This window comes from Euleptes europaea, chromosome 6 (genome assembly GCF_029931775.1).
Source record: "Euleptes europaea isolate rEulEur1 chromosome 6, rEulEur1.hap1, whole genome shotgun sequence".
Lineage (NCBI taxonomy): Eukaryota > Metazoa > Chordata > Lepidosauria > Squamata > Sphaerodactylidae > Euleptes > Euleptes europaea.
In genome coordinates this window covers 32,413,367-32,438,118 of record NC_079317.1, presented here as the reverse complement: position 1 = coordinate 32,438,118, position 24,752 = coordinate 32,413,367, and the positions used below count along the sequence as shown (strand labels likewise).

The 24,752-nt window shown below is 43.2% G+C and overlaps 1 protein-coding gene across 3 annotated transcripts in view; it reads left to right on the top strand.

Moving 5' to 3' along the window:
- NRXN3 (neurexin 3) overlaps positions 1 to 24,752 on the top strand; it is a 1,387,810-nt gene that overhangs the window by 962,513 nt on the left and 400,545 nt on the right. For all 3 annotated transcript variants that reach the window (XM_056852141.1, XM_056852140.1, XM_056852139.1), the window contains one exon: positions 15,780 to 15,961. In XM_056852141.1, the coding sequence (XP_056708119.1) occupies positions 15,780 to 15,961 (182 nt within the window). The remainder of the gene's footprint in view (positions 1 to 15,779; positions 15,962 to 24,752) is intronic.

Here is a 24,752-nt window from a genome sequence, read left to right as displayed (position 1 = left end):
TTTCCATCCATCTGGATCATCCTTTGGGAATTCAATTGGTTTGTCTCCTGCAGTACTTGCCCATATTGATTATAACAAGGGCTTTCAATGTTAACTTCATCCAAGGGATAGAATGCATGCATATGAATCTGTTTCATGTAAAATAGATGCTTTGGTTTGCATTCACCCTTTTGTAGTATGTGGATGGGGTCTATTGAGAATATGCATGTGCTCCTTTAGGGTCATTTTAATGACTTTGCTTGTACATTGCAGGGTTGGATGTGAAGCTCGGTGCATTTTTAAAATTTCAAATCAGAATAAAACCCATAATTTATTGAACATGAGTGACATTTTCCCTCAAATTGCCTGACCCGAGTGAAGCATCAGGCTAATTTATTACAGTCATCTTTGATTGGATGCATAACGAATACAACTTTCAGTACCGTATCTATTCAGGTCCGTTAATACTTTGGTCGGATATCACGTTATGAACAGTTAGCAATCTTAAGTTCCTTCACTTGCACTTTTTAGAGAAACTTGTAGGGTTGGATCCAAACAGATTTTTTTGCTGATGCAAAAGGAAGATTTCCATTAACCATCAGAAATTGTTATACTAGGGTTTATGGGATCTGAAAGTACAAAAGCCATGAGGAATGGGGGATGGTAGTATGGAGGGGAACTGGGTGAATCTGAATAAAAGAGCAGCCTGGATCTAACCCATACAATGATAGAGACAGAAAAGGATCTGAAGATCACCTCTTCTAACCACAAGACAGAAGCACTTTTCTATACAAGATGTAGAACAGAACTGGAATAATGTTCTTCCCTTTGAAGCAGAAGCAGCCAATGAAAAAGAGAAGTGTCAAAAAAGGATTGTTCCAGTTTGGGTGAATTAATGAAACACAAGCAAATGCCTTTTATTTGTGATTGTTCAAACTGCAGGATGCAAGGTTTTGAATTAAGCAGGGCTTTCTTTTAGAGGGATATTGGGGGGGGGGAGGGAAATACTCCTGTACATCTGAAAGAGTCGTACACCTGAATAACTTGCACGTTGCATTGTAAACATTATTTCCACTAGCTCACCATCTCAGTTTTCTGGTACTGTGGGACCACATGAACACCTGAACACATGAAGCTGCCTTATACTGAATCATACCCTTGGTCCATCAAAGACAATATTGTCTACTCTGATTGGCATCAGCTCTCCAGGGTCTCAGGCAGGGGTCTTTCACATCACCTACTTTCCAAGGCCCTTTAACTGGAGATGCTGGGGATTGAACCTGGGACCTTCTGCATGCCAAGCAGATGCTCTACCACTGAGCCACAGCCCCTGCCAAAATACGGCTCAATATGGCTGCTAAGAAGTTAATCTACATAAAACTGAGGGTCATCTTTTGGACAATGAGGATTGGTGTACTTTTTATGTTCTGCCATCCAGAAAGTACGTGTCCATTGCGGGGGTGGGGGGACTTTTCTCAATTGCCAAGGATGAAGGATATTTTTAGTTTGTATCCAAATTAATTTGCATTTTGTTATATGTTGCCATTCCAGGGCCATTCCTTTTCCTTTCTCCCCTACCCATCCAGTCCCGTTAACTCCCTGTAACTAATAAGAAGCAACATATTGTCTGATCTGATTGCCGGCTGATGCAGTACATCGTGGGAAGAAAGTGACTCGTATTAATTTGCTGTCATTTAAAAAAGGCGACCCATGAGAGCAGGCATAACCCAAGTTGTTGCTTGCGTTTTGCTTTAGACTTACGTTGAGATATTTTTTGGGGGGAGGGAGGTCTCTGGCTTTTTGCTGTAGGTGAAGCTCCAGCTCCTGCAAATGTAAAAAAGTACAGTGTGAATTTCTCTCTAATTAATGTCAAACAATGCCTGGTACTTTCTCAAGGAAGAGAAGATGAGATTGCTGAGCTCCCATTGGGTCTCTGAGGGTTTGTCTGGCCAAGAGCAGGCATCTTGAAGGGAAAGCGGATGGTTTGTGAGAACTCTTTTAAGTGGGGGAACATTATTTTTCAAGGATTAGACTTTTGCCCTGGAAGCTTTGCATTTTCACACAACTCTCCCTTTTCTGGCTTTATGCTTTCAGAGGCAAGGCGAAGCTCTTAAGGAAATAATAATAATAAAGAGGCCCTTTCTTTGTGATGGATTGAGTGAGGCAGCTCCCCCTTTCCTCCTTGAAAAGATCTTCCGTTAGGATATAGATCAAATAAACTGACAGATTTGATGGTAACCACATACTCTTACAAACCCTTTGAAGCCATTTTCCTAGTTCCTTTGAGATGCATACCTTTCTTTCAGCAAACCAGTTTTACTCAGCAGCAGAGTCAAGGGGAAGGAAGCAAAAGGGCCAGTGGAGATTGCGAGGTGCATTGCTGCAGGACCTAGGGTTGCCAAGTCCCTCTTCACCACTGGTGGGAGGTTTTTGGGGTGGAGCCTGAGCAGGGCAGGGTTTGGGGAGGGACTCAATGTCATAGAATCCAATTGCCAACGCAGCCATTTTCTCCAGGTGAACTGATCTCTTTTGGGTGGAGATCAGTTGTAATAGCAGGAGATTACCAGCTATTTGGAGGTTGTCAACCCTAGCAGAACCTGACCTAACCTGTCATGTTTTATTGGCCACTGGTCCTCAGATGTATGTGATTGCTTTCCCCCATGTCACAAGGTTTTAGTATTCCATCTCCGGAATTCCAAATTGTGTAGCGGGGGTGGCCCTCCACTTGAAGCTCAGGCTTGGATGAAAGCCTTCCGTCTTAAAGTTAAAATTTTATACTCCGACACCCAAGAGGTCTACCTCAGATCAGAGAGGATTTTTATGTTACCCATAGGGATAATCTTGTAGACTTCAGCTCCTCAATCTCTCCTTGGACTCCCTTCAAGTCAGTCACCTGACAGGAAGTGATCAGCACAATTAAGAAACATTTATTTAGGTATGATTACAACAATACAATCTGCAGAGCACGACGTGTTTACTCTACCCACTTTGTCAGTATCCTTCCATCTGGCCAGCTTCCCGACTACTGTTCATATTTGACTGTTCCTAGGTATAGGCATTCCTCTATGTTGACGCGCCTAAATGCCTTACCTTCTAGAGTCTTGCAAGGGAGGTCTCTTAAGATAACCTACTTTAGTAGAGCATGTGCCTGAGGTGCAGGTAGTGTAGATACTCTGTATCATGTGAGTTCTTAATGCAATTTTTTTACTGAGGCTAGAAATCTTTTAATTTTTCCTTTGCTCCAAAATATAGATCAAGTGGAAACATTACCTCTTTTTGAAGATAATTCACAGTGGATAGCCATGTTAGTCTGTTTGCAGTAGTAGAAAATCTACTCTTTTTGAAGATAATAGTAGATCTATCACTCTTTCAGTTGTGAAATTTTATGCCTTTGTGATTGATTTTTGAAGCTGTTCAGATGTGGTCTAGTTTTTTTATTTATATATATTTTAGTAACCTGCTTAAAATTAATAAGTTAAGAAGCAATTTGAGGGAGAGAGAGGGAGAGATGGTTTGGTATTTTTTATCTAGACTGGCAGCAGCACTGCTGGGGTTCCAAAGGATCTTTCCCAATACTGGATACCCTGTTAGCTGGAGATGCCAAGGAATGTATCAGGGCCCTTTTTCATATAAAGAATGTGCAATACCACTAGCTACAGCCCCTCCCCTGCCTCTGGGACCACATTTGAAAGGCCCAGTACATGTTAGTGGGTGAAAATTCAGCATAACAATACTTTTCATTCAGAGGAGGGGCCATGGCTCACTGGTAGAACATCTGATTGGCATGCAAAAGGTTCCAGGTTCAATCCCTGGCATTTCTAGTGAAAAAAGATCATTTAAGAGGTAATGTGAAAGACTTCAACCCTGAGATTCTGGAGAGCAGCTACCAGTCTGAGTAGATAATACTTACCTTGAGGGACCAAAGATATGTTTCAGTATAAGGCAGCCTCATGTATTCATTTGGTGGGTAAAGGAGTATGCAAGCATTTGAATGACAGAGAACTGAAGGAATATTCTGCATAATTCAATAGCTTGTTATTCTGCCATCAAGAACTAGTATGGTAAAAGCAATGCCTTATTTGCAATGAGTGTTTTACGGATTGCCATCACAGGCCATGTTTAAAGTATTTGAACACCATCTAGGAAACTAACATTTTCTGGCTTGGATCCAGAGTAGTGTTGCCTGGGGTGCAAGAATTTCTGTCTGCAAAACACAACTTTCTGTCCTTCCTCCTCTCTAGCAGCCCAACATACCCCCAGGAATCCTATTCTTGGGCATCCTCTGTCCCCCAGAAACAGGATTTGGGGGGCATTTGAATCTGCCACAGGTAGGAGAGTTGTATGAGCGGGTGAAAATCCTTGCACCCATGGAAATGCTACTTTGGATCAAAGCCACTATCTTCCTAGCAACATATGTCAAATCTGATGTGTTGAAAAGTCAATATAGTTTTGGGGGTGTACACTGGCATCAGAATGGTGCTCATAGGAAGATTTTGCCTTTTATTTTATTTATATTCATTTAATTCCAAATGCAACACAACAACAGCAGCATACAATTACTTACGTTCATAGGATCGAAGCCAACATCCCATTGCAATGAATCTGGGGGAACATCTTGCTGCTGACATATGGCTTCATTAACAGCTAAATGTCCAAAATGATGTTTGGGTAGTTAAGCCAACCAGTGTGGGTTACAAAGATTTAATCTGAGTCGGAGTTCTGTCCCAGAATCTGTTTCAAATGTCAGGTCTAAGTCCAAAAATATATCAGGTAATAACATAATTAGTGTTTCTGGCCACATGCAGAGTTTATGGACTCTCCTCCCCATTGGATAATTATGGTCAGCCCACATAAATGTGGAGTCAGCAGTGGCCAGGGGCAGCAAGTTACAGCAAGAAGGATTGAGCATCCAATCACTGATGGGGTCATCAGAGATGGAGGTCTGTTGGGCACAGACATACCCAGATAGGCTGAAATGGCTCCAGCAATTACACCAAACTCTTTCATGCCGAACATGCACTTCTGGGCCTTTGCCCTTTGCATCCATAGGAGATGATGCCTCATTACTTTGTACTTTGCATTTCTTATTTATTCCCTGCAATTCACTATCTGCAATTCAAAGTACTGTCAAGAGTCTATGCACAGCTTTTTATATACAGCTGCACTGCCGGTATTCCCCTCCCCCACTATCCAGGCTACATTTTCTCCGTTGTCTGTCTTCTCACGACCTTGTTAGTACCTTTTCACCAATAGGAAGTTGCTTGAACCAGAGAGCTTTGGCACCGCGAGATAAGTGTCTGCCTTTTGGTTTATATCCTTTTGCCTTTGTGTCAGTCCTTTCATCGTATTTTCATGCAGTTTTGCAAAAGCGTTAAACACCTAGGTAAGCACTTAGGTCTCTTGTGTTTAATTGCCACTTTACAGAGTTCTTCAGTGCTGTTCTCCTTGCCAGGGTCTCCTTTTTGAGTTGAACCGGGTCCCTCCATCACCAGCAACTACTCTTTAATTGTTTGTGATGTATTACTGATTCTATCCTTACAGCATTCTGGGTACCAAGATGAGAATTTCAGCAGCTTGGTAGACTAGCAAATCCTGCCAAGGGAGAAGCCCTAAACTGCCTTGCGAGTGAATTTGCATTTAGTTCACCTGATAGCTTCTTGCTAGTATGGAGGGGGGGAATTGCATGGTTATGATGATTAATAAACCTAATAGGATCTGAGCACAAGCATTCGTAACATCCCGAGAAGACCCGCCTTGGAACCACTGTCCTCAGCAGGAGGCCTGTAATGGAATGGCATGTGTCTATGAAACAGGAAAATGAAAATGATGGGAAAGAATGGGTGAGCAGATAGTTCTGCTGCTTGGACAGTGTGGTGTGGTGGTTAAGAGGGGTGGTTTGGAGCAGTGGAGTCTGATCTGGAGAACCGGGTTTGATTCCCCGCTCCTCCACTTGAGCGGTGGAGGCTAACTGGTGAACAGGATTTGTTTCCCCACACCTACACACGAAGCCAGCTGGGTGACCTTAGGCAGATTACAGCTCTCTTAGAGCTCTCTCAGCCCCACCTACCTCACAGGGTGTCTGATGTGGGGAGGGGGAAGGCGATTGTAAGCCGGTTTGAGTCTCCCTTAAGTGGTAGAGAAAGTCGGCATATAAAAACCTACTCTTTTTTCTTCTTCTTTTCTTCTTCTTGGTCTCTTTACTTTCCAAATGAGAGCCGGCCTTTGTGAAGGTCAATTTCTCTCTTTATTAGGCGGTTCCCCAATAAGCTCCCAATCCGTATTGAGAATGGGGATGAAAATGATTGGCCATCATCTATATTTGCTAGAGATTACAAGCAAGGGAACAAAGGCATGGTAATGAACAAGAGGAAAGTGGCAAGCCAATGTTATTTCAGGTAAAGGTTGCATTATCATTTCATTTATATTCTTAGACCACATTGGATTAACTGAGTGAACAGGAGCTTTACTTGTCACAGCGAGGTCCATGACTGCAGTCAGAGATTCCTCCGTATTAATTTGAATTATGCAAGTATTAGCTGATGTTATTGCCAGGGCTTATGGACCGGATCCTATGTATATTTTGTGTTAAATTACATAGAGCTAGATTCTGTTAGAAGGCAATGCTTGGCACATGCTTCTGTCAATGCCAGCTTGCTCCTCTTTTACCAGAATATAAGTGCAAACTAACTTTCTTTCTCATGATTCACGAATGGCACACACAGTTTTTTAAAATGCTAACACATTTTTGGGCAAATGGTTTCTGGCTCTAGAAGGCTTTTGCTGCTACCTAGTCTGGTGTAGCCCAGATCTGGATGGCCCAGACTAGCCTGAACTCATCAGATTTCAAAAGCTAAGCAGGGACAGCCCTGGTTAGTACATGGATGGAAGACCACCAAGGAATACTAGGGTCGCTAAGCAGAGGAAGGGAAGGGCCGCCTACCTGTTAGTCTCTTGCTTTGAAAACCCTACTGGGTTACCATAAATCAGCTGCGACATGACAGCACTTTACACACAGTCTGCTGTAACTAATACGATAGAAGAAGAAGAGCTCGTTTTTATACCATGCTTTGTCTCCACCTTTAATGAGTCTCAAAACAGCTTACAATCCTCTTCCCTTCCCCTCCCTACAACAGACACCTTGTGAGGTAGGTGGGGCTGAGAGAGTTCGGAGAGAACTGTGCCTGGGCCAAGGTCACCCAGCAGGCTTCATCTGGAGGAGTGGGGAAACAAACCCAGTTCTCCAGGTTAGAGTTCACTGCTTAAGCGGAGGAATGGGAAATCAAAGCCGGTTCTCCAGATTAGAGTCACCGCTCTTAACCACTACACCAAACTAGTTCTATAGAGTAGGAAAAAAGTCAAAGCCACAATGACATGAATTTGCTCCCCAGCCTTTTCACTACATATTTTGGGTGGTATTTTAGACATACCCTGTTGGAAGGGAAGGTGCCGTGAATCAGTGGTGGAACACGTGCTTTGTGAACAAAAGGCCTCAGAGTCTACCCCAGCCATGTCTAGATGATGTGCCAGGTGGTAGAAAAAACACCTTTCTCTGATTAGGGTTCTGGAAACTACTGCCAGTCAGAGTAGACTATCTGGACCAAGGGCATGACTCCATATATATCTTTATTTAGCTATTTATAGCTTGCTTTTTTCTTTAATGGGGATCCAAAGCAGCTTACAGCAAAGGTTTTTGCCTCATCCTCATTACAACATCCCTGTGAGGTAGGCTAGGCTGAGAGACAATGATTGGGTCAAGGTCACTCAGTGAGCTTCCATTCCAGAGTGGGGATTCGAGCCTGGAACTCCCTAACCCAGGACTTTAACCACTACACCATGCCCGCTAGATTTAAGTAGATTCTCTGCAATATGGATCCTGTGTACCCATGACTGTGGTGTGAGTCTGCACTGCTCTGAATGAGCAGGTTTTTGTATTAATGACCAGCTATATGATTTTAAGAAGGTAGCTGTGACAGTCACTGATTTTGGCCTGGTTCTATCTTTGGAAAAGAGAGGCTGTGGTAGCTGAAAAGCTGCATTTAGACCAGGGGTGTCAAACATAAGGCCCGTGGGCTGGATCAGGTGCCTTGAGTGCTCTTATCCAGCCCGCAAGCCAGCTCAGGAACGCCCCCCCTCTCAATCGGGCTAGTGAGGCATGGCCCAGCCCGAACAAGTGACATTGATGTCGTATCTGGCCCTCGTAACAATTGAGTTCGACACCCCTGATTTAGACTCTGGTGTATAGACGAGGCATCTCACAATGCAGCAACTTTCCAATTTGTTTTGCCAAAATTCTGATGTGTGAAACTATGGTCACCAGTCAGCAATTTCTTTCACAAAGATCCTTTCGATATCCTGTCATATTCTGAGAGTTACCTTTCGACGTGTCTTTTTCCAGATGCAAAAAAACGTTGTGCATCTTCATGCCAAATTCCATTTTGTGAGGCACTTAAGTGCTGTGACAGGCCAATCACTATAATTGGCTGTAATTGGCAACCATGGGGACTGTGACATGCACTGTGTGCAGCTATGTGATATATCTTGCATAGATGTGTGTGTGCTCTTGCATATTTTCAGAAGCTCCTTGCTTTCCAAACTGATAGTGATCAGGAGGAGGCCATTTTCACAAGCAATGTTTAAACTTTCATGGAAAGCCTATAGCCAGTATAGGTTTTCCACGAGAGTTTAAGCATCTTTGTGTACAAGATTAGCAACATTCACAAGTGGATCATTCATGATTAGGGTTTCCAATGTCACCTTGGGAGATTTGGGGGCAGGCTTTAGGGAGAGAAGAGTGTAGGGAGGGGAGGGAGCTCAATGGAGATGTGATGCCTTCTGCTTGGCATGCAGAAGATCCCAGGTTCAATCCCTGGCATCTCCAGTAAAAGGGACTAGGCAAGTAGGTGATGGGAAAGACTTCTGCCTGAAACCCTGCAGAGCTGCTACCGGACTGAGTAGACAATACTGACTTTGATGGACAAATGGTCTGATTCAGTATAAGGCAGCTTCATGTGTTCATGTGGTCAAACCAGCAGGAGTAACTTTCTCCAGGGGGACTGATATCTGTACTCTGGAGAGCAGTCATAATTCCGGGAGAACTCTGGGCCCCACCATAAGGCTGGTAATGCGATTCCTAACAAGTGTTTTTAGAGTAGAAGTAGAAATGATTCTTGAGAACAGGACTGATGCCCCAAATAACAGCTTCGTGTCAAGTTCTTCTGCAGTGTTTAGGCAATGGCATACTGCATTTTATTTCCCCATATTTCTCTGCCCCTACCAATAATGTCCCCTTCTGGATGCACACCTTAATGTGGTGAGGGGGTTTGTGTGTGTCAGGGAAGCTGAGAGCAATACGTAAGGGGTCTAGACTCTATCAAGAGACTAAACTCCTAGCAGAGTCACTCAAGACGGAATGGTCACAGCTGAGACACCAGACGAAGATGCATCCACCCCCTTAAGGGATCAATGGCCACATCTGCAGAAGAGAATAGGCAGTTCCAATGGGGATGGGGGCAGAGGAATCCCTGAAGGTTAGCTACCTGGCATAAGCATCATTCAAGTTTATGCCCCAACCACAGATGCTGATGAGGAAGAAATTGAAAGTTTTTATGCCAGTGTTCAGGAAGAAATTGATCACACACCTAAACAAGATATGCTGATAATCATAGGTGATTGGAACGCAAAAGTAGGAAACAAAGCAGAATCAAATATTGTTGGCAGATTGGGCTTGGAGCACAGAATGAAGCAGGAGAACTCTTCGTAGAATTCTGTGAAGACAACAATCTGTTCATTGCAAACACATGTTTCAGACAATCAAATAGACTATTGTATACATGGACGTCACCAGACGACCAGTATAGAAATCAAATAGATTACATAATTGGAAGCAGAGGATGGAGAAGCTCTATTCTCTCGGCCAAAACAAGACCAGGAGCCGACTGCGGTACAGATCATGAATTGTTAATATCAAAAATCAAGATAAAGCTTAAGAAAAACACCAAAACATTCATAGCACCAAAATACAATCTAAGCAATATTCTTGAAGCGTTTAAAGACCATGTAAGGAACAGACTTACATTACTGAGTTCAAGTGAATGTAAACCTGAAGAACTATGGGTGGAAACTAGAGAGATTATCAAGGAAGAATGTGCAAAGACTATTCCTGTAGCCAAAATAAATGAAAAACCTCAATGGATGTCTGAGGAAACTCTTAAAATTGCCAAAAATAGACGAGAAGCAAAAGTAGAAGGTGAAAGAAACAGAATCAAAAGTCTAAGTGCAACGTTCCAGCGACTCGCACGTAGAGACAAAGAGACCTATTATAATAACCAGTATAAAGAAATACAAGAGAACAACAAAAAAGGAAGAACAAGAGATCTGTTCCACAAGATCCAAGAAATCAAAGGGAAATTTAAAGCACGGTTAGGCATGCTGAATGATCAGCATGGAAATACATTAACTGAACAGGACAAAAGGTGGGAACAATACACTGAAGAACTATACAGAAGAGATGAAAGGATAACATTCCTTCCAAGAAGAATATTTTGAAGAAGAACCTACAGTTTTAGAAAGTAAAGTGAAAGCTGCACTGAGAGCAACTGGGAGAAACAAATCACCAGGAGCAGATGGGATATCAATAGAGCTATTCCAAGCCACAGAAACGAAGTCCATCAAAATCTTGACAAGAATATGCCAACAGATATGGAAAACAAAACAATGGCCCACAGATTGGAAACAATCCATTTACATTCCAATTCCCAAGAAAGGAGACATCAAAGATTCCAGCAACTATCTGACCATCGCATTAATTTCTCACGCAAGTAAAGTGATGCTCAAAATCTTACAGCAAAGGCTGTTACCATATATGGAACGAGAAATGCCTGATGTTCAAGCTGGTTTCAGAAAAGGAAGCACTAGAGATCATATTACAAATATACGCTGGTTACTGGAGCAAACGAGAGAATTTCAGAAGAAAATCAGCTTGTGTTTCATAGATTACTGCGAAGCTTTTGACTGTGTGGATCACGAAAAGCTATGGCTGGTTTTAAAGGAAATGGGTGTGCCTCTACATCTGATCGTTTTGATGCGCAACCTGTACTCTGGACAAGAGGCCACAGTTAGAACAGAATATGGAGAAACGGAATGGTTTCCAATTGGCAAAGGAGTCAGACAAGGATGTATTTTATCTCCCTATCTCTTCAATCTATATGCAGAACATATAATCAGGAAAACTGGATTAGATTTAGATGAAGGTGGAGTGAAAATTGGAGGGAGGAACATTAATAATTTGAGATATGCCGATGACACTACATTATTGGCAAAAAATAGTGAAGATTTGAAACTCCTACTGCTGAAAGTTAAAAGAGAAAGTGCCAAAGCAGGACTACAGCTGAACATCAAGAAAACAAAAGTAATGACTACAGTAGAATTACACAACTTTAAGGTTGACAATGAGGAAATTGAAATTGTTGAAGACTTTCTATTCCTTGGCTCCACCATTAACCAAAAGGGAGACTGCAGCCAAGAAATCAGAAGGAGATTGGGACTAGGAAGGGCAGCCATGAAGGAGCCAGAAAAGATTTTGAAGTGTAAGGATGTGTCACTGGCCACCAAGACTAGATTAATTCATGCCATCGTATTTCCTATTACCATGTATGGGTGTGAAAGCTGGACAGTGAAGAAAGCTGATAGGAAGAAAATACATTCCTTTGAAATGTGGTGTTGGAGGAGAGTGTTACGGATACCGTGGACTGCCAAAAAAACAAATCAGTGGGTTATAGATCAAATCAAGCCTGAACTGACCCTAGAAGCTAAAATGACTAAACTGAGGCTATCATATTTTGGTCACATCATGAAACGACAAGAGTCACTGGAAAAGACAGTCATGCTAGGAAAAGCTGAGGGCAGCAGGAAAAGAGGAAGAACCAACAAGAGATGGACTGACTCAATAAAAGAAGCCTCAGTCCTCAATTTGCAGGATCTGTTAAAGATAGGACATTTTGGAGGACTTTCATTCATAGGATCGCCATGAGTCGGAAGCAACTTGATGACACACACACACCAATAATGTCCCTGACCTAGATAGCCCAGGATAGCATGACCTCATCAGATCTCGGAAGCTAAGCAGGGTCGGCCCTGGTTAGTATTTGGATGGGAGACCACCAAAGAATACCAGAGTCACTATGCAGAGACAGGCAATGGCAAAGACCTCTGAATGATTCTTGCCTTGAAAACCCAATGGGGGTCACCATAATTCAGTTATGACTTGACAGCAAAATAAATAAATAAATAAATACATGTGGAGTATAATTGTGGAAATGCATGTTGTCGTGGCATGGATAAGTCTACCTAAATGTTACAGGACAAAGTCGCTGTCATGTGTTAAGCATCACATCTAATTAGGGCTGTCAAAAAAAAATTCGGTACAGTTCGGATTCGGCCGAATTTGGCCCTTGTGGGTTCGGTACGTGCCAAAGTCCGAACTCCCCCACTTCGGATCTGTTCAATTCGGCGGGAATTCAAAGTTCGGAAAAAAAATTCGGCCGAATAAAGCCATTAAAAACACAATCGCGCCTTTCCGCGGCTCTGGGGGAGGGCATTTTTGGGCTTAGAGGTCCCAAACTTTCAGCAGTGCTTCAAAGGACGTATATTGAAAGACTCCCCAAGTTTTGTAAAGATTGGGTCAGGGGGGGCTGAGATGTGGGCCCTGAAAGGGGTCCCCCCACCCTTAATGTGCATCTCTCAGCAGAGCTTGCCGCCCACGCACAAAGCTCCCAGCCCCGACAACAGTTTGCAAAGCAACTCAACTTGTAAAACAACACCTTTGCAACAGGGAAAAACCAGAAGACACACAACTGAAACCTCCCCCCTCAAACCAGGGAGCGAGAGACTCGAGGGGGAACACACACCCCAGGCAGAACCGACGAAAGCCCCCTTTGGCTTCCCCCCCACCCACAGAAACTGCCCCATCCCCACACACACAAGACTCTGCTTTCCCCCCCACACACACACATACACAGGAGAAAAATTATAGATTAAAGCCCCCAAAGGGGTCTTACTGTGGCTGTCTTCTGTTCCATCAAGAGGGGCTGAAGAGGACTTGTAATCCAAGATGATTCCAATTAGGCACGGGAGGTTTTCTCTGGAGAAGATGCACAGGATCGGCTGATCCATTCATCCCGAAAGGGGAAAGCCCATATCTTGGGACCCCCTGACCCAATGTCCACAAAACTTGGGGGGTATCTTAACAACACTGGTCTGAAACTCCGCTCAAAGTTTGGGATCTGCACCCCCAAAAATGCGCCCCCTGCAGCCATGGAAAGAGAAAAGGGGGGGAGGCGATATTTCTGCCCCCACTGAACCCATCTTTACAAAACTTGGGTAGTATCTTAAGAATAATTGACTGAAGCTATGCTAAACGTTTGGGGGCTATATCCCCAAAAAAGCGCCCCCTGCAGCCACATAAATGGAAAAAGGGGGGAGGGAAAAGGGGGAGAGCCCATATCTCGAGACCCCCTGACCCAATGTTTACAAAACTTGGGGGGTATCTTAAGAACACTGGTCTGAAACTCCGCTCAAAGTTTGGGATCTGTACCCCCAAAAATGCGCCCCCTGCAGCCATGGAAAGAAAAAGGGGGGGAGCCCATATCTCGGGACCCCCTGACCCAATGTTTACAAAACTTGGGGGGTATCTTAAGAAGCTTCATCTGAAGCTCCAGTGAAAGTTTAGTGTCTGTACCCCAAAAAATACGCCCCCTGCAGCCACAGAAAGGAGCAAATGTGCACAAGCAACCCCCCCCACACACACACGAGGATTTCGCTCTCTCTCTCTCCCTGGCCGGGCCGCACATCAGCTGATTCCTCCAGTACTCAATCCTGACTGATTGGCCAGAAGAAGACCCAGCTTGGCCACCGATTGGCCGGGGGAGGAGAATTCTGCTTACTGACGGTTATGCTGCTTACTGACGGCCGAATTTGCCAAATTTATTCACGAACTCACGAACTCGCTGAATTCGGCCCCCCCGGTTGCCCGCCAGTTTTGAGTTCGGTTCCTCCCGAACTAAAAACTACCGAATCAGGGGAAATTCGGCTGATTTTCAGTTCGGGCCGAACCGAATTGACAGCCCTACATCTAATTCCACCTTTGGCAAACAAATGCCCTAAGAAGACAAATACATGTAAGATATTGTGCACAGAAACAGATTTTGTAAGACTGATCTACATTACTAGTAGCAGCCACTGGTTCTACCATAGGCAGTCTGTTTCTTTTTTGTTGTTGTTTATTAGAAATGAATATCAATACAGTATATGTGACAAGTCCAAGATCTTAAAATAAATAAAGCTTTGCAATTTGTTCAACCACAGAAACCAATATGATCATAATAATCGCCTGTCACAACAAACCAGTTTCACTAAAAGAACAAAACCAGTCTAAGAGGAAGACCTATCATGTCCCCTCTGCATCCATCTGCTGTATAATTGGGTGCCACAAAATATCTACCTTTTTAGCAATCTTTATCATGTACCAATTTGTGTTGTGACATGTTGTGAGCCAGTGTAATGTGAAACATAATAACTAGCTAATAATTATAGAGGAGACAATCATTGAGAGCCCTTCCATTCCAAGTGGCCTATTTGAATTACCTACACATGGAGAGAAGGCAAGTTAATTTGTTATTACAGACCGCTCTAATTAATACAAAGAGATGGAAAGTGTTCTTGTGGTAGGCAGACAGGTTGTAAACACCACAAGGAGTCTTACACCCACGGCAACAGAGTCTGGGGAGAATCAAGGAACTCGACAGAATTAAACACACCGGCTCACTATGTCATATAATGTGATGATACTGAAGTAATGAAGATTCCTAGAAAGCCTTTCAAGAGCTGGCAAGAATTGTCCTATTTAAAGGCTATATTGCATTGCAAGGCCTATAAAAAAGTACAAGAACTTAAATATGTTTAGATTAGAATGTGTGTGTGTGGGGGGGGGGATAAGTTGCAGGCTCGATAGAAGTGGTAACTTCTATTTTTCCATAGGTTTTGAGCAGAAACCGAGGATCCCATTGTGTTGCTATTGCTTAAAAATAGCCTTCGTTATGGCTTTAAACACATAAGGATTTGGTTGTCTGCATTCTCTAGCCCCCTAGTGCAGGGGTGTCGAACTCGTTTGTTATGAGGGCTAGATATGACATTAAAGTCACTTGGTTGGGCCGGGCCATGTATACCAAAAATTTAATGCTAGGTACTGAAGATACAAACTTTATAGAAGACAAAGCCAACTAATGTTATTACTTTTTACTTCACGTTTCACTTAAAATACAAACATGTTGTGATTTTTTGGGTTTGGAAGATGAAAGGCATGCTGGTCTCCCTTCTCCCAGCTAAGGAAAGGCATAAGGCAGGCGAGGAGTCAAGAGCCACCAACTCTAGTACACAATGATGAGAGAGAGCAGATGTATTTTCATGTATGTGGGAGAGATGCGAAATAAATTTCAGCACAAAGGAAGCTAAACTGGGCTGTTCATCACAATATACAAAAGCTTTTGAGAGGAAACACATTATCGGCCCTGTGCTCTTATGCAGCAGAGTCTGGAAATGTTCACACATATCTCTTTAGTGTCTCCTTGGTTATTAATTCATTTGGTTCACATCTTTAATTCAGGGTGACACTCTGCCTCCTAGGCCTTGGACTGCGTCGCTTTCATTAATGAGATCTTGCACTTGAATGTATTGCTTCTGCCTCTGCTGTCCTGACGCAGCTGGATAAACTAACCCCTTGCTTTCTCTTTGTCCCTGTTTTACAGCTGGTGCCACATATATCTTTGGGAAAAGTGGAGGCCTCATCGTATATACCTGGCCAGCGAATGACAGACCCAGCACAAGGACAGACCGCCTTGCAGTAGGGTTCAGCACAACAGTGAAGGATGGTATCTTGGTTCGGATTGACAGCGCTCCTGGCCTTACTGACTTTCTGCAGCTCCACATAGTGAGTACAAGATTCCTTTTGACTCATGCTTTTGTTCCAGTTGCCATTATAGATCTTTTAGGTCAGTTCCATTACCTACTACTGGAGACCTGTGAGACTTTGCAGGAAAAATAAAATAAAACCTGTATTCTAATCTATCAAAGCAGAGTACGTAAGAATAAATGTACAGTTAGCTAGTCATGCAGAGATTTTGTAATTGGATTGCAATGAATACGAGTCCATTCTCCACTGTTAATGTGATTCTTTATAAACTATTGTGGCTTTGTGAGGTCTGAGGATGCCTTGCCATCAGTAAGGGGAGGCATTCCTTAGTATTCTTGTTTTGTGTTTCTTTCTACACTTGATATGGCACCTTTCAAGAATTCAATGGAATGAACAGGCCCGGGTAGCCAGTAGCTTTGAAAATGTTGGCTGTATTTCCTACGATCACTGCCCTGTATGTTGAGTTATATGGAAGAAAATGTGCAACCCCCTCCCCAATCTATCTGTTTTGTTATGTTTCATTTAATATTAAAACCTTAGTTGTAGCACCACATAACCAGCAAGTATCCTAAAAATTTCTCAGTCCTCAACATGGTCCATCTGTGGATACTTAAACCCAAAGATTGGATCCATGAAGACCCACAAAGTATTTTTCTAAAACCTGGGGGACCTACAAAATTTACAGAAAAATATCTGCAGGTGCAGACAGCACATTGAGCAGTGAGGGGAGGAGGACAAGGAGGAGAAACCAGATGGGTCAGTGGTGCCCCTGGACAGTACCACCACTGAGGCCAGCTCCACAACTGAGGCCTCTTCTCAGCTAGCTGTCTGGCAGGTGGCCAGGTGGGTGAGGGGGACCGGGAGCTGCCAGTGCCTCCCCCAGCATGGAGGCTGGCCCCACCACTGCCACCTCTCTTGAGCAGGCACGGGGCGAGGACTCAGAGCTTCCCTTCCTCCTACCAACCCCCCCTCCACCACCAAGGCAGCAATGATATTGGCAAGCAGGGGACGAGGAGTGGGAGATGGTGCTACTCACCCCCTCTGCATGAACCAGGAAGAAGGAGGACTGGTGGGCAATCAGAGCAGTGGGGAGTGGGGTGGGTGAGTGGATGGGAAGACAGGCAGAGGAGGGAGGGTGCAGGCAAGATTACCCCTCCCCTGTGAGTTTAGTGGGGGATGTGGGTGAGATCCTGAGGGTGGGCAGGAGAATGAGCAAAAGGTGGGATGGTGGGATCCCCCCCCAGTGAGCTTTGTGGAACCGTGCTTGTCTGTACGGAATTCTGATTCTGCTATTATTACTTAGATACAGTCAGTTGGACCCAGCAGCCTTGGCAATGTTATGCTTATTCATTTATCCATTTAGAATTCTTTATTCTTAGCCTCATTTGGGCAGTTACAACATATCCATTCCCAGTTTTCTGCTCAACAATCCATGTTATGTAATTTGGGCTAAGAGATAATGATTCATCCCAGCCATCCAGTGAACCAAATGACTGAGCAGTAAATATCCAGTATGGCACCCCATTTAAGAAAAGTCTAGTATTAACTCATTAACACATGTAATTTTGTCTAGAAATCAATATACCTTTACCTTGAAAAAGTGCTGCCATGCTGTTCACTTTCTTACAATTACATGCACACTTGGTTCAGTGTGATTCAGTATACACAACCAAATCCCACAGGTTTAGAACTAGATATAGAAAAGCTTGGCTTAAATGTGGGCTTTTCTTAGGCATTGTGCTATAGACAGTATATATGAAGATGGAAACACTTCAGTAGATTGTTGTCAGTTTATCCATGTCATCAGTTTAGTCTCTAGTACAGTGGTGAAAGATTACTAACTTTGGGATTAAGGATCTTTCTATCCCTACAATCACTGTGAAAAAAAAGGGATTGAGTCAGAACTAGAAGGGCCACCTAGGAAGTGTTTAAAGGGACCCAGTGTCCTCTCCCCATCTTTCTATCCTTAGGATACACCTATATCTTTGGCCACTTCACAATGAGTGGTCATATTTGCAAGCAATTGAACAGGCCTATCTGCTAGCTATACATGTCAAAAGCATGACCTCAGCATATAGGGGGGAGTGGGAAGAGCATCAATATTGTTGGCCTTGTTTTAGTTAGTCTAAAGGATAAGGGTAGAAAATGTTGTTAAATATTCTGTGTTTTTGCAGTTGGATCCAAAAAGTGCAAGACTAGGCCTTTGATGCTTGCTAACAATCTTGCCCCTCCTAATGAAATACTGACTCCCTTGCTGAAATCACAAACGGTGGAGATCTCTTGATTTTTCATTTCGGATTGTCCCTATACTGTAAATGTCACCTCTGAAAAGGATACTAAATATTATGAATTTCCATCAGCGTGTAAATAGTAGACTCTTGTATGTTTTAAAAATGACATATGCTTCTAGAGGGAGGAAAAGAAACATCTAGATGTGGTGTGACATAGTATCTCGTGCTGTGGTGATAACTTTACAACATATAGGTATTTAGAGTTTGAGGTCTACTGTGAACTTACTCCCTGTTTGGAAAAAAATGATGTTTTTGAAGGGGATGAAAAATGCCTCAAAGTTTGGGTGTAATTTCTCAACCCTTGCCTTTGGTCATCCAAACAAGAGAAATTTGTTGATTCAAACATGGTAGCTTCAGCACTGAAGTAATGAACATGACTTGTATTGGCACTGTGTGAGGTGGGGCATCAAATTTCAAAGGTTCTTTGCTCATACAGGATCCATACATATTGCATATCTGCAAACCAGCGTTGGCCTAGATAGCACCTATGTTGACATACAAACAGTATGCACATATGTGCCGGTGCATGGGCTAAAAGAACCATTTAACATGGCACCTGCCCTATGTAGCACCTACATAAATAAATAAATAAATATTATTTGTGGCTAGTATGCCAGATAAAACAGGTAAAAGAGAAACTGACCATACAGAGTAGATGTTTACAACCCTGCCAACAAAATTAGGAATCACCCAATTTTACATTTCCACAGATTAAGGATGTACATTAAGGTGATGTAAGTTCATTGCTGCTGCACAATATTTTGCAACCTGGGTGGTGATTGGTGAGCTGTCTCCCAGCAAAAACCTTTTGGTCCATTCACCCTCATCACCAGAGCCCATTTCCCTAATCAAAGGGTCAATAATATTGAAGCGGGCTGACTTGTAGAGGGAACATCTAAAAAAATACATGCTCAATGGTTTCCAGCTCCCCTGTGTTGCACGGGATAGCACCTACATGAATAAGTGCTTTTCAGCAGTTTCCATGTAGCCGTCATCATAATATCCTGGATTGAACAGAGATCTGAGATTCCTGTGTCATTAACAATACTAATTTCTCCATGCCTAGTACCCCTCTGCATATCACACCTAATCCAATCACACCTGCTAATGTCATTTACTTGCTTTTGATATTTACATTGCCATTGTGTGTCTAATTCACTCGTCTCTACTTAAGGATAGATGGACTCACATTCTAGCTGTATCTGAAGAAGTGAGCTGTGGCTCACAAAAGCTCATACCCTACCAGAAATGTTGTGAGTCTTTAAGGTGCTACTCGACTCTTGCTCTTTTCAACTGCTCAGACAGACTAACACAGCTACCCATCGTGATCCATCATTGTAATGTTACATGACTACAAAGGCTTCATAGTTCCACCAAACCCATTCTCAATGCATTTGGCTTCATTACTTTACTAACAGCTTTGCTGCCACTTCCTTTCCCTCCTTTGCACTGAAGTTCCAAGATAATGGAGCGGTGTGTGGATTTAGCATATTTTTGTGGTAACTGATAATGCTATTGTAAAACCATATGGCATGAAATGTTTCACGTTTCCTGCCAGTGCATACAATTTCCTGTAAACATCTTTCCTATGTTGATGCTGCAGTCTTGGCTTTGAGCTCTGTGTAAGCATTACTTGCATAACTGAGCTGTGATCATTTTCCTCCCTCCATTGTAGGGCAGTGACATTCCCCTTTTCAGTTGTTGTGAATGGTCCTCAATTTGCTGTCATTTTACTCACCTTTGTTGGTATGCCCTAAAAATAGGGTTGCCAGCTCCAGGTTGGGAAATACCTGGAGATTTTTGGGGTGGAGCCTGAGAAGGGCAGGGTTTGGGGAGGGGAGAGACTTCAATGCCCTAGAGTCCAGTTACCAAAGCGGCCATTTTCTCCAGATGAACAGATCTCTATTGGCTGGAGATCAGTTGCAATCACGGGAGATCTCCAGCTAGTACCTGAAGGTGGACATCCCTACCTAAAAACATTTCTTTTTTAATGATCTGGAGATAAGCAGTGAAGTGTGAGTAAAAAGAGGCTTCCGTAAGATACACATACTACTGGTGGTTAACATGAGGAGCAAGTAAAGGGATGAGATCCTCACATATCTACTCAGTGTCATGGTAGCTGCTTCTGACCCATGCGGAACATTGTTGGGTAGCCTTTGTCTTGACATCTGCATGCAGGGGGATCACGGAACATTTAGTACCACATAATTTTTCTATTTGCATACCGGGTGAAGGGAATACAAAAAGGTATCTTATTAATTTCTTTTGTGGATCTAATTTATGGAAAATCCATTTGGATTCATTTTTTAATTATGAGCCCTTTAGACACTCTGGAGATTTATGTGCTCAGGCATCTGTTTTGTATGACAAGAATCTATAACCTCTGAAACCTTTCCCCTCCTGATTTACAGTGCAGATGTGAGCGAGCTGGCAGCCAGGGAAAATGGATGATGTCCCCTCCAAAAGGACTCGGCTCATGAATTTCTAGGCATTTATATTGCGCAGAGCTGAGCCCTTGGTGTGCGTGTGTGCATGAGAGACAGTAAAATGCTGGCTTCTGTTGAACAAGCTTTGATGGGTATATGGACAGTCTAGATTTGGGGTTTAGGAGGAAGAAGGGCACGGAGTCTGCCAGGTCTGGATTGGAGCCCAGGGCCCGGTGCTGTTGTGCAGGCAGTCACCTTACCTTGACTGCCGCCGCTGTGTGATTTACAGCATGGAAAAAAATGCTCATGGAGAGTAAACAGAGAGTGAGCGGGACAGCTGTGGCTTATGATGGATATTGCACTGCTGATGTCTACAGGGAGAGATAAATCACCCGCCTGTGCACTGCTGTCTTTCATTTGGGTATTTATGGCAAACTATCAGTGCACCCCTGGTTTATCCTCAATAGAGCTATGAAGGGAGTCAATTGGCTCCAGTTTCATAGATGTTTTGGGAAGGTAGTTGAAGCGTGGAGGGGGAGGGACCCTTTCTGATTTCTAGATTGAAGCCCCAATGCAAGTGCATTCCCAATAACTTCTAGGGTGACCAATACATAGGACGTTGCTTCTTAAAAGACAACATAACATCAAGAATAAGAACATTATAGAGGTGCCTTCATGACATATTGTTTTCAATGAGGTTGTGTCCAGGAAAATCCTGGTCTTTATAAGTAACATAATTTTTGTTTCACTGAGTTTAAGAACTTTACAATTCATTGGTTAGTTGTGTGAAAAGAAGAAGAGTTGGTTTTTATGCCCCAAATATCTTTAGCTTTCAGGAGTCTCAAACCAGCTTACAATCACCTTCCCTTCCTCTCCCTACAATAGACACCTTATGAGGTAGGTGAAGATGAGAGAGCTCGAAGAGAACTGTGACTGGCCCAGGGTCACTCAGCAGGCTTCTTGTGGAGGAGTGGGGAATCAAACCCAGTTCTCCAGATTAGAGTCCACTGCTCCTAACCACTACACTGTGCTGGCTCCATGGAAGACACCTCTGCCTATTTATCACATTTTTGTCCCACTCTCCCTTCAAGGAGCTCAGGGTGCATAGTGCTGCCCCCTCCATTTACCCTCACAACAATCCTGTGAGGTGGGTTACACTGAAAGACCATGACTGGCCTGAGGTCACTCAGCAAGCTGCACTGCAGAGAGGGGATTTCACCCTGGATCCCCCAGATCTCTGCCGCTGTAACCACTATACCACACTGTCTATCCTACTTAGGCCATCTACAGCCTAGGCCAGGCTTCCCTCCTGGCCTTGCTCTTGTGCCTTTAAGAGCACAAAACACAGGGACATATAAGCAGGTGAAGCTTGGGCTTGCTTGGGAAGAAGCCTGGGAAATGGTACTCCAAGCCCTGGCATCATTCTTTATATCTGGGACCATTTGGCATTATGCCACATCAAATTGTCTCGCTGGACCTCCAAAGGAGCCTCAATCCCATCTTTGTTGCTGCCGCTACACCAGGTGTATAGCTCAGTGCAGCAGTGCAAGAAATAACTCTGTGACGCCCCGTAGCTAAAGATGATGGATTTCTGATCCCCAGCTGCATTCAACCAGCATGGAGGCTCAGTGCACTGATATGGGGATTCATTAACCACCCACTCAACAGACATCATATGCTTAAATCCTTGGCGCTTCCAAATGCTGAATGCCGAGAACTACTTAATGCTGTCTTGATGGATATATAGCAAAAAGAAACTGTAGGACTGCATTATTATCAAGGGCAGAGCTGGTTGGATGAGACACTTACCAAACAGACGGTGGAGGTCTGGAAGTGATGCTAGAACGTCTCCTCCCTTGGGCAAACTTGATCGTTTGGAATTAGAGAAACAGAAATGATGGGGAGGGAAAGGACGTGGTGTCAGATGACCCTACTTATTTATGTCAAATGAGCTTTAATGGCATGGGCAATTAAGGAAGGTTTTTTTTTTTTTCCCTGCAGCCCTACTAGTCAAAAATATTTTCAGGGTGGGGGGAGGGCTCAGCCACTATGGATTAATTTTAAATGTAGGGTAGGAAATTAGATTTGCTATAATGGGGCAGAGCTCCAGGCCACCCACAAGCACAGCATTTTAATCTTTGCATTTAGAGCAGTTTAGCAACAGGTGATGCTTTGTCTTTCATTGTATCTCCGGGATCGCAAAAGCCAACCTTACTGATTTCCATCTGTTGTTCAAGGAAGAAGAAGAATTGGCTTTAATATGCCGACTTTCTCTACCACTTAAGGGAGAGTCAAACCGGCTTACAATCACCTTCCCTTCCCCACAACAGACACCCTGTGACGTAGGTGGGGCTGAGAGAGTGTGACTAGCCCAAGGTCACCCAGCTGGCTTCATGTGCGGAAACAAATCCTGTTCACCAGATTAGCATCTGCCACTCATGTGGAGGAGTGGGGAATCCAACTCCAGATCAGAGTCCATCGCTCCAAACCACTGCTCTTAACCACTATACCACGCTGGCTCTCCAGAGTCTTCATTGCCAGCTCCCTGTTTGAAATGTGCTTGATCCCTAGACCCCATCCTGAAAACTTCCCATAGTAATGGAAGTAATGATTATTTTTCTAAGAAGGGAATATATCCCCACAAACATTTCAGACCTTCCAAGATAATGAAGCAGGTGGAGGAATATTCTCCTCCCTTTGCAGCTACTGCTTGAATATCTGACACTGTTATCATGCATAAAATATTGGGTTAAATTTGTTTATCACATCAGCCAGTTATCTAACAGGAGAAGGCACACTGTGGAGGTGTTAAGCATACATGCTTGCTATAAACTAATTGTGTCAACTGTATGCTAAAATTTAGTTCTGAAAGCCTTGTTGAGCAATTCCCTTGACTTCAGAGGGGTTTGTGAAAAGTAACTGGACGAAAAGCATTTCTGGAATCAGACAGTTTGCATACACATCCCTCTGTCCTTCTCTCTCTTACACACACAGAAAAAAAATACAAAAAGAGACAAAATTAAATGTGCCCATCATCAGTACTCTTGATTCCTAATTTTGACCGCTGCCTGCCTTGCAGCATTCAAAAAAATCACATTCCCAGCCTCGTTGATAATGAATGGCAGCAGGGAGCAGTAATAATTCAGTGACCACTTAAACACAGAAGCTGCCTCTTGGAGGAAATTAAAGCAGGGCAATTAATAGTTTAATTTACCCCCGGCTTGATGTCTGATGAGCCTGTTGCATGAAAGGTTAGCCGCCGATTGATGTGAGTTGAACTACTCTGAAAATGTTCCAGTATAGCTAGAGATTTCCCACCAAAAAAAGAAGCAGAAACATAACATTAATGACTAACAGGAATAATAAACTATGATCCCTCATATTACAGATCATAATATATTTACACTGTGCCTTTCATTCCACAGGATCTTAAAGAGATTTGCAAATAACTGATTGGTAGGTTCACTCTTTATTAAAATGCCGTAACGTCTGCAACTCTTGAAAAACTTGCAAGGAATGGCATTTTAAAACATTATCTAATTAATCTCCACAGAGCATGTACCAGAGACAGAAAAAGAAAGAGAAAGAAGTGTAGCTTATGTGTGTGGAAGTGTATTTGATTAATCAGAAGTGGGCATCTTAGTTGATCTATGTTGGTATGGATTTTTGATGTATGCATCTCATATCCCCATATTTACCTTAAAGAAAGATGTTCCTGTAAGTAAGATGAACCCCCTTAAAATGTTATACAGAAGTAGTTCTTTAGTTACTGTTTTTAATTGATACTTGTATGCAAATTCAAGATTATTCCCTCCCCCCCCTTCTTTGATGCCACACCTGGGAAAAAGTGTTAGGGTAAAGACAGTATGTGATCACAGCATATATAGTTTACCACTCTGATAACACAAAATGTGTCTACTTTTTGTTTTTTAAAACTACTCAGCATGCATAGATAATATCACACATGTTTGTTCCAGCTATGATAGGGCTGCAGATGAAGATTCCCTCCAGGTCCCTCTCCCATTCAGACTAGGGTTGCCAGGTCCCTCTTCACCACCAGCGGGAGGTTTTTGGGGTGGAGCCTGAGGAGGG